This window comes from Cottoperca gobio, chromosome 24 (assembly GCF_900634415.1).
Source record: "Cottoperca gobio chromosome 24, fCotGob3.1, whole genome shotgun sequence".
NCBI classification, from domain to species: Eukaryota; Metazoa; Chordata; class Actinopteri; order Perciformes; family Bovichtidae; genus Cottoperca; species Cottoperca gobio.
In genome coordinates this window covers 20,403,915-20,414,700 of record NC_041378.1, presented here as the reverse complement: position 1 = coordinate 20,414,700, position 10,786 = coordinate 20,403,915, and the positions used below count along the sequence as shown (strand labels likewise).

Here is a 10,786-nt window from a genome sequence, read left to right as displayed (position 1 = left end):
CATTGGCTCCTGAGTCCAGCAGCGCCTGACTGTATTCGCTGTCATCTGCATCAGGCCGGCCCCTGACGCGGGGTTTCCTGCTTAGGCCGCTGGGGGCTGAAGCCAGCTTGTACATGACCGGGAAGAGGATGGAGGTGAAGGTGGCGGTGATGAGCGAGAGGTACATGAGCAGGGGCTGATCCTGGAACTTACCATGCAAGAAGCCTACAAGAGCAGGAAGCACCATCTCCCCCAGCGCTGCCCCCACCACGAAGGCTGCGGCCGTGTGGCTTGTCACTGTGGTGTACTGCTCCAACCAGGAGATGCCGCTGGGGAAGATGGTGGCCATGGAGGCACCGTACAGACCGGTGCACACCCACAGGGCCGCATGCTCCCTGCTGAAGAGGCAGAGCAGCAGAGAGGACACGGTGGAGCCCACAAGGCTGAGCAGGATCATGGTGCCTGGGTACATGCAGGCCGCAAAAAAGATGGACAACCCCCTGCAGGCAGCAAACGTCGCCCAGAACAACGAGTTGAGCCCGGCTGCCTGGAACTGATGCATGTGGGCATAGTCCTTGGCAAAGGTGAAGATGAAGGAGCCGTATGCTACCTCGGCACCTACGTAGGCAAAGAAGAAGAAGAAAAGCAGGACAATAAGAGCCGTGTGGTGTTTGGTCACCAGGAGCTTCCCTGATGACGTGCGGGCTTTGTCACGTGTCGTGCTGCTGTGACAGTAGAGGATGAAGAAGAGGAAGGAGGTGAGAAGGACAAAGGAGCCGATCACGATGTAGGCCCACATGGATTTGAGGGTGTTGCTCCTGCTGCTGACGTAGCGCATGATTGTGTTTGCGTCGGGGGCTTTGGTGATTGGCTCCGTAGTGACAGGAAGTGTGGAGTTGGGTGCTAGGACTCCTGTACTGCTGTTGCCGTCAGGCCCAAACAGCAGCTTGGCGATGATCGGAGACACAAAGGCCCCGGCTGCGAAACTGAAGTGCAGCGCCTGCATGTGAGGGCCCGCCTGCTCGCCCCACGTGTTCAGTATGAGGGACATTACCACCTGAGGAAAGAGGAGAATAAACCATTAATAATACACTGCTCAAAGAATTAAAGGAACACTTTGGAATCAGAGTCACTACTGGTAGCATGAGGCGATACCTGGACCCTCCAGAGGGTGCACAGGCAGTCCAACTCCTCCGGGATGGCACATCAATATGTGCCATTGCCAGGAGGTTTGCTGTGTCTCCCAGCACAGTCTCGAGAGCATGGAGGAGATTCCATAAAACAGGCAGTTACTCTAGGAGAGCTGGACAGGGTTGTAGAAGGTCCTTAACCCATTAGCAGGACCGGTATCTACTCCTTTGTGTAAGGAGGAACAGGATGAGCACTGCCAGAGCCCTACAAAATGACCTCCAGCAGGCCACTGGTTTGAATGTCTCTGACCAAACAATCAGAAACAGACTTCATGAGGGTGGCCTGAGGGCCCGACGGCCTCTAGTGGGGCCTGTCCTCACTGCCCGGCACCGTGGAGCTCGATTAGCATTTGCCATAGAACACCAGAATTGGCAGGTCCGCCACTGGTGCCCTGTGCTCTTCACAGATGAGAGCAGCTTCACCCTGAGCACATGTGACAGACATGAATGGGTCTGGAGAAGCCGAGGAGAACGTTATGCTGCCTGTAACATTGTTCAGCATGACCGGTTTGGTGGTGGGTCAGTGATGGTCTGGGGAGGCATATCCATAGAGGGACGCACAGACCTCTACAGGCTATTAGGTATCGGGATGAAATCCTTGGACCCATTGTGAGACCCTACGCTGGTGCAGTGGGTCCTGGGTTCCTCCTGGTGCACGACAATGCCTGGCCTCATGTGACGAGAGTATGCAGGCAGTTTCTGGAGGATGAAGGAATTGATCCCATTGACTGGCCCCACGCTTGCCTGACCTAAATCCAATAGAACACCTCTGGGACATTATGTTTCGGTCCATCTGATGCTGCCATGTTGCACCTCAGACTGTCAGCTCAGTGATGCCCTGGTCCAGATCTGAGAGGAGATACCCCAGGACACCATCCGTCGTCTCATTAGGAGCCCCACATTGTCAGGCATGCATACAAGCACGTGGGGGCAATACACAGTACTGAGTACCATTTGAGTTGCTGCAATGGAATTTCAGCAAAATGGACGTGCCTGCCGCATAATTTTTTCACTTTGATTTTCAGGGTGTCTTGGAATTCAGCCCTCTGTAGGTTGATAATTTTCATCAAACGATGTGGCATCCTTTCGTTCCTAACACATTACCCAGTCCATATCAGTATAGATATCCAGCATTATTTATTTTCCCATTGAGATCTGATGTGGTTTCAAAGTGTTCCTTTAATTTTTTTGAGCAGTGCTGACACTGCACATTTCCTCATCCTGTCATTCTTTCTTTGTGAAAGGTTTACTTTTCAATTCTACAAAACACGGACTAAGTAGCTACAGAAAACTTTTTCAGGCCTTTCCTGAACTACTGGATGTGATAACACTGCACACTACATAACAGCTGCTAGCCTACTCCTTCACACACCACAATAACCTGAACACCAGTTCCTACTGTACCGGCCCATCTCCAACCTCTCCTTCATCTCCAAAACCCTTGAGCGAGTCGTTGCTGCTCAACTTCAGCTGCACCTCGACACAAACAACCTCCATGAACCTTTTCAATCTGGTTTACGCCCCAACCACAGTACTGAAACAGCCCTGGTCAAACTCACCAACGACCTCCTCCGTGCAGCAGACTCTGGACTACTCACCATCCTTATCCTCCTTGACCTAACCGCTGCCTTTGACACCATCTCCCACCAGACACTCATCCAGCGCCTGGCTGACATTGGGATCTCTGGTGTAGCACTTTCCTGGTTTCATCTTATCTCTACAACAGACAACAATATGTGCAACTGAGCAACCACAGTTCAGTTCAGTCTGTAAAGCACACTGAGACAAATGTATAATTTGTGATATTGGGCTATACAAATAAATTTGATTTGATTTGATTTGAGTTCCAGGTGTTCTGCTGTTTCACGGGGTGTCCCCCAGGGGTCAGTACTGGGTCCACTATTGTTCATTATCTACCTCCTTCCCCTTGGCACAATCCTCCGCCACCACAATGTCCACTTAAACTGTTATGCCGATGACACTCAGGTCTACATTTCTACAAAACCCACCACTGCCCTCCCGTCCATATCACTCACCACCTGCCTACAAGACGTCCAGAGCTGGATGACCAGGAACTCCGTGAATATATGTGGCGACAAAACCGAGGCCCTTCTCATCGGCTCCAAAGCACTTTATCCAAAACACAAACTTCCACTGCCCCAAACTTCATCATCGATGGCTTCTCCGTACCGTTCTCCAGTCAAGTCGAGAGCCTTGGTGTCACTCTGGACAGCACCCTCTCCTTGGTACCCCACATAAAGAACATCACCCGCACTGCTTTTTTCCACCTGCGCAACATCTTTCAGACTCCGCCCGTCCCTGTCCCAATCCAGTACAGAAGTCTTGGTCCACGCTTTTGTGACATCACGGATCGACTACTGTAATGCTGTTCTCTCTGGCCTTCCAACCAAACTGCTCAACCGACTTCAAATCATCCAAAACGCCGCTGCCCGGATCACGACCTGCACCAAATCCTCTGAACACATCACCCCCATTCTCCTGAAACTTCACTGGCTCCCTGTTTAATCCCGGATCAACTACAAAAACATCCTGCTCACCTACAAAGCCCTTCACAAACTCGCCCCTACCTACCGAAGCAACCTCCTTCAGGAGTATACCCCCTCCCGCTCCCTCCGCTCATCCTCAGCTGGTCTACTGACAAGCCCCACATCACGCCTCATCACCATGGGTGCCAGGGCCTTCAGCTGCACTGCTCCCAAACTCTGGAACTCCGTCCCTCCACACATCCGACAGTCCGAAACTGTTACAACATTCAAGTCCCAACTCAAAACTCACCTGTTCAAACTGGCCTACTCTCTGTAGTATCAATCATCCTGTACCCTCCTCCCCTCCCCCCCTTTTCTCTTTATTGCTTTCTTCCTGTGTCTCCACCATATCTCTGGTATTGTTTGTTTGCTCTCCCTTCCAATGTCTCTGCTATCTCTTGTATTTTGTACGGTGTCCTTGGGTGTCTTGAAAGGCGCCTCCAAATAAAATGTATTATTATTATTATTTTACTGTGACGAGGATTTCACACTATCAGTTTGAGTGAATGAAGTCATTCTAAAGAGAACTAATGTAAGGCCCTGCACACCAACACAGGTGTTTTTAATCTTGCTGACTGATTAGACCTCACTACAGGAACGTTTCTCTCCATATCCTACAATAGACCTTTTTCACGGCAGACATTGTGACTTGTCATAGCAGGAAAACGTTAGCGATGGTTCCATCTAGTGTCACAGTAAGCCATGACAGTGAACCAGCATGTTATTAATTACATCAATTGGGTTTTCTGCTATGACAAGTCAAAATGTGTGTTATGAAAAAGTTCTATTAAAAAGGGAGAAAGATGTCAAGAAGTTTAACAAAGCGAATGCGTGAATGAATTAAGTGTAAAACAGCTCTTATCAGCCACAAGAAGTGAAAACAAAAGCCTGTGAGGATAAATTATTATTCCTTTGATACCTGGAGGCTCCATATACTGGACCACTAGCTATGCGTCTTCACTCCAGGTAAGCGAACCTCAAACTATTTGCTCTTGTATTGCGTGTTGTCTCACCTGTATCCAGAATCCCCATAGACAACCCAATGCTGGACATGAGCCCAGTGAGGAGCAGAGCCTGCTTACAGAGAGGGATAGCACACATGCCAACTGATGTGATCAGCATAGAAAACCCTGGAAGACAATCACAGAGAGCACGCTCACTTCAGTACAATATGTGTAAAGAGTCAAAAGACACTGATGGGACATCGTGCATAGATTTAAATATCATCGGCAGTTCCATCAGCCACCCACATTTACTAAACATTTATTGTAAGACAGCACAACTAAACAGTCTAAGTGTGTGATAAAATATGATAAGGTTTGTCACGTGTGTCATTGAAATGATTTTAAAAAGTCATAGCATAGTATGCCATACAAAAGTTTTTATTTTTTTATTTTAGAAGCAGGACATTTATTTTCTTAATGCAAAGCTCAATTGTCAAGCCTACACATTGGATTGATTTTAATAACTTAAATGTATTTGAAGTCTGCACTGTAAAGCTGTGCTATCCAAGAAAAAAATAGACACAGACACCCTGCTAGTGCAGACCACACACACCTGTCACTTTCACAGTTAGAAGACATACAGCACAACAGAGGCGGTAAAGTTTTAAACAGCATCAGTACGTCTACAACATCAGTGAGTGGATGAGGGTTACCTAGCAGCAGATGGGGGTTCATGCAGTTGAAGAGAAGGCCTGCTAAAAGGGAACCCCCGATGTAGCCCGCAGAGCGGCCGACAAAGATGTAAGAAATGTTGCTGATGTTCTTGTTCACATTCACAGCCAGGTCCTCGAACGTGGGGCCAAGTATAGAGATACTCATCCCCTAGAACAATAGATCAGCACGAGTTACAATGAGAGAGTAAAGTTACAAGTGTGACCAGTGTCCTGCACGTTAAGATCTACCCCTGGGCCTTTCTTTCAGGTGGCTACATGTCCACAGCAAACGTTTTACTGTTTGCTGTGTAAATGGAGAAAGAAAGGTTCCAAAGTAAGTGGACTCTCAGGTGTATGATGATGGATTTCAGATAACCATGGTTGAAGAGCAAGTTTTGCAGGTATCCTGTCTGTGCAGGATACCTGCAGACTGCATATCATGAGACTCCCTATACATGACAACTGGCCTATTGTTGACTATCAGGAAGCTCATTCATTATGTCACTGAACACACACACACACATATACAATATACATATATATAATATATTATATATATAATATTATATATATATATATATGATAGTAATATATATATATATCCACACACACACATATACATATATATATAATATACACACATAGATATCTTATCATATATAAAAATTAATATAAATATATATATATATATATATATATATAATACAACACACATATATATTATATATAATATCTTATTATATATAATCTATATATAATATATATAATTTATATAATATATAATATATATATATATAGATACACACCCAGATATATATATTATTTATAACATACATATATATACATACATATATATACACACACACTATATATAATAATGATATATAGTAAATATATCTCTATCTATTATAATATAACATATATATCTATATATATACATATATATACATATAATATATGTGGAATATATATATTAGATAGTACATTATCTATATGTGTATAAACAAATAAACAAGATACATATATATATGTGTATAAATATATATATATATATATATACCAATACATCATACATATATATACATACTATGTATATAGATATATGTAATGACTGTATATATATTATATATATATATATATAATAATCTATTATATATATACATCCCACCACACACACATAATAGATATATCTAAAAATATATCTTTATATAAAGATATATACACATATAAAATTTATACACATATATATTATACACACTAATATAATAATATCTATACACATAAATATATTATATATAGATATATGTATATATACAACACCTATTATATACACATATATATATATAATATATAGACACACATATATATATATCACCACATATATAATATATATATATATACACACAATATATAATATTATACACACACATATAATATATATATGTCTAATATATATATATATATATCTACAACATACATATATATATATACAGACATACATTATAGAACATAATGTATAATAATATATTATAACATCTCTGTGTGTGGTGTGTGTTGTGTAACCAAAAGTGTCATCTCTCTCTTCTCCTCTCCCCCCCCAGCCTCCTCCTCTCCCCCCCTCATCTCCCACACCCCTCTCTCTCTCTCTCTCTCTCTCTCTCTCTCTCTCCTCGCTCCTCTCTACTCTCTCCTCTCTACTCTCTCTCTTCTCTCCTCTCTCTCTCTCTCAGCGCCTCTCTTTCTCTCCCTCTCTCTGCAAAAATCCTCTCGTCTCTTCCTATCTCATCCATATACTACTCCTCTCCTCCCCTCTCTCTCTCTCCCGCGCCTTTCTATCTCTCACTCCCTCTCGCTCTCTCTCTCCATCCTCTCTCTCTCTATCTCTCTATCTCTCTCTTTCCTCTCATCTCTATCTACTTGTGTGTGTCTCTCTATTTCTAGCTCTCTCTGCCTGATCTCTCTCATCTCACTCTCTCAGCTCTTCTTCGCTCTCTCTCTCTGCTCTCGTACTCTCTCTCGCATCGCTCACCCCCCCCCCCTCTCTCTCATCTCTCTCTCTCTCCCTCCAATCTCTCTCCCCTCCATCTCCCTCCCCCCCCCCCTCTCTCTCTCTAATCTCTCTCTTCTCTCTCTCTCTCTATCTTTCTATCATCTCTATATCTATCCTCCCTCTCTCTAACCTATATCTAATGTGTAATTATATATATACATATATATATAAGTGTAGATATATCTATAAATAGATATATTATGGGTATATCTATATATTAATATACATAAATACATACATATATATACATATATTAGATCCATATCTCCTCTCCCTCTCTGTGTGTTTGGTGTTATCTATCGTCTATCTACTCTCATAGATATCTCAATAGACCTTTCACCCACCCCCTATCTATATCTCTATCTCTATATCTAAGATATCCCCATCTCTCTCCCCCCTCATATCTTCCCCCCCTGTATCTCTCTCGAAAGCTCTCCTCTCACTCTCCAACACCCTCTCTTCTCTCTCTCTCTCTATCTATACCCCCCTATTCTCTATCCCCCTCTAGTCTCATATAGTAATATCACACCCCTCTATCTCTAATACACCTATATATCTATATTATGAGATAGCCAGAGCCCTACTTATCTATCCACAGAAACACTATAGATATATATATATCTATATATATAATATATAACCATACATACAGATAATATATATAACATACATACATATATATACATTATGTATATATATATATATATAATACATATATGTGTGTGTGTGTGTGTGTGTGTATATATATAATATATATAAACACATAAACACATATAGATATTACCACATATATAATATATATATATAATATATATCTAAATACATATATATTAGTATATATATGAATATAAATATATATAGATATCATCAAACTATTATCTATAATATATATATATAGATATATAGATTATATATATATAACCTATATTATAATCTATCTCTCACTATCTATCTATATCAGACATATCTATATATAAATATAACAAATATAATAAGAATAAATACTATATATATACTATATATATATATATATAATATATATAATATGTGGAATAATATATCTATATGATATATATATATGTATATATATATAATATATATATATATATATATAGTATGGTATAGTATATAGTATATATACATATATATTTATATAAATAAATATACTAATATACCCGGGTTATAAACTAAGGCTTTAAACAGGTGTTTGTGATGCTTCCTGATAACATTAGAATAACGTTAGTTTTCTATGTAACCTAACAACAAGATATGTGGTATCATGCGTGGTACTACACAGTGTGGGCTAGTGACTGAAGAGAAGGCCTGAAACTCAGATACGGTTTCATGGAATATTATTTTTCTATATAAGCACACATGTTTAATAATTCACAATAATGTACCAAGCCCAGGAAAGATGCACAGAGCGCGAGGGTGACCATCCAGCGTCCGCCCCTTCTTCTCCCGCCGCCGACCACCTCCACCCGGTCGTCGCTTCCCGGTTTGGTGGTCCTCTTGCCCGCTTTCAGCGCACTCTTCAGCCCTCTGCCGGTGTCCTTCCTCTTGTCAAACAGGATGTCCTCCTCCTGCTCGTCGTTGTCATCGTCGTCCTTCATGCTGGCAAAACGAACGTGCTTCTTTTTAACGACGGTGTCTCGTGCGGCGGACGAAGACATACCTGTCACTTTATCAGTGCTGACGGTGATGATGTCAGAGCGCCTTTAACGGGGAGTAAACAGCGGAAAACAGCTGCTGATAGTGGCGCTGTGGTTGTCTTCTTGCCTGTTTGCAGTTTGTTGGCTCATTCAAATGAAGTCGGTAATGTTTAAACCATAAACTCGACAGTTTAACCGACGTTAAATCCACTGCAAGGTGCGGAGGAGGACAGCCGGGCACCCGGGGACCACTCTCCACTCGCCATATGTCAAAGCGAACTGGAGGTTTGCAAAGATCGTCTAATGACACTGAGTCTCACTCGGTGAATACAATTGAGCCACCTTCCCAAGAACATGATGTGATTAGAATATCCCGTTCAACTACATACATATTCGTTTTTATTTATGAATAAATAGTAGGGGGAATTACTTGCTCTTTGTTTGTTGGTCTATATGTATTGTTTACATTCCCCATATTTTCTGAGATGACCAACACAGTTTATACTCCAGAGCAGGGGTGCCCAAAAGGTCAATGCGAGTGCAGTACCGATAGATCACACGTCCCGTTAAAAAAAATAATATATATATTAGGGCTGTCGAATTAGCCCGTTAATTTCGATTAATTAATCACAGACAAAATAACGCAGATTAATCGCGCTCTTAGATGCCCCTTGACTCTTTAGTAGCATTGAGACACCCTACCCCCTCCCCCTCCTCCTCATCTTCCTCTCCCTTCCTACTTTTTAACGACAGGATGAACAAATTGGTGAAATGTGGTCTTAAACTGACACCTCAAATAACCCCCTGCTCTAAACCATCATGCCCCACCATCATCCCCCATTCTTCTCCCCCCTCCCAGACATCCCCCGCACCTCCCCCTCGGCTTATACCAAAAGCCCGCTCATTGACACTCAAGGACATCACCAAACTGGTCACCAAACTGTTCTAATATGTCATGCCGTTCCTGTCTTGACTGCTACCAGACTAAATAATCAGCGCTCAGCACGCACTGCGTCTGGTTGTCTTAGATATATCAGTGCACATCCAGGATCGGCTTTGCCTCCTATCACAGACTCCCTGCTGCTGAAAGTGGCTCTTCTGAATGTCAGATCACTAGCTAACAAATCTTTTTTTGATTAATGATATGATAGTTCAAAAGAACTTGCACTGTATGATTCTAGTTGAGACCTGGTTAAACAACATTACTGGTGTGGCAACACTGACTGAGACGTGTCCTCCAAACTATAAATACTATCAGGCAGTCAGGCAAAATAAGAAAGGTTGAGGGATTGCCGCTATCTTATCAGCGTCGCTTGTATGTAATGACATTGACCTGGGTGAATTTACATAATTTGAATATCTTGCTATTGAGCTCAAAGCAGAACTATCTTTGCTCATCATCACATTGTACAGGCCACCAAAATACTCAGCACTATTTCTAGAGGAATTCTCAGAGCTAATTTCAGTCAGCATCACTAGATGTGAAAGAATAATCCTGCATGGAGACCTAAATATTCACGTAAATAAGAAGAATGATCCTAAGACTATTGACAGCTACGATCTAAAACAAAATATCAGTGAACCCACTCATCAGCATGGTAACACACTAGACTTAGTGATAACGACAAGGCTGGACATCAATAAGGTCTCAGTAATCGAATTACCAATATCTGACCATCACAGTGTATTTTTTGATGCTAAACTAATCTTAA

At 42.1% G+C, this 10,786-nt stretch overlaps 1 protein-coding gene across 1 annotated transcript in view; it reads right to left on the bottom strand.

The window, feature by feature from the left end:
* mfsd4b (major facilitator superfamily domain containing 4B) overlaps positions 1 to 9,335 on the bottom strand; it is a 10,389-nt gene extending 1,054 nt beyond the window's left edge. Inside the window, 5 exon segments of the mRNA XM_029462634.1 lie at positions 1 to 1,024; positions 1,026 to 1,036; positions 4,729 to 4,845; positions 5,373 to 5,541; positions 8,823 to 9,335. The exon segment at positions 1 to 1,024 is cut by the window's left edge and continues 1,054 nt beyond it. Of these exon segments, the coding sequence (XP_029318494.1) occupies positions 1 to 1,024; positions 1,026 to 1,036; positions 4,729 to 4,845; positions 5,373 to 5,541; positions 8,823 to 9,095 (1,594 nt within the window). The 5' untranslated portion in view covers positions 9,096 to 9,335.
* Between the last annotated feature and the right edge of the window lie 1,451 nt (positions 9,336 to 10,786).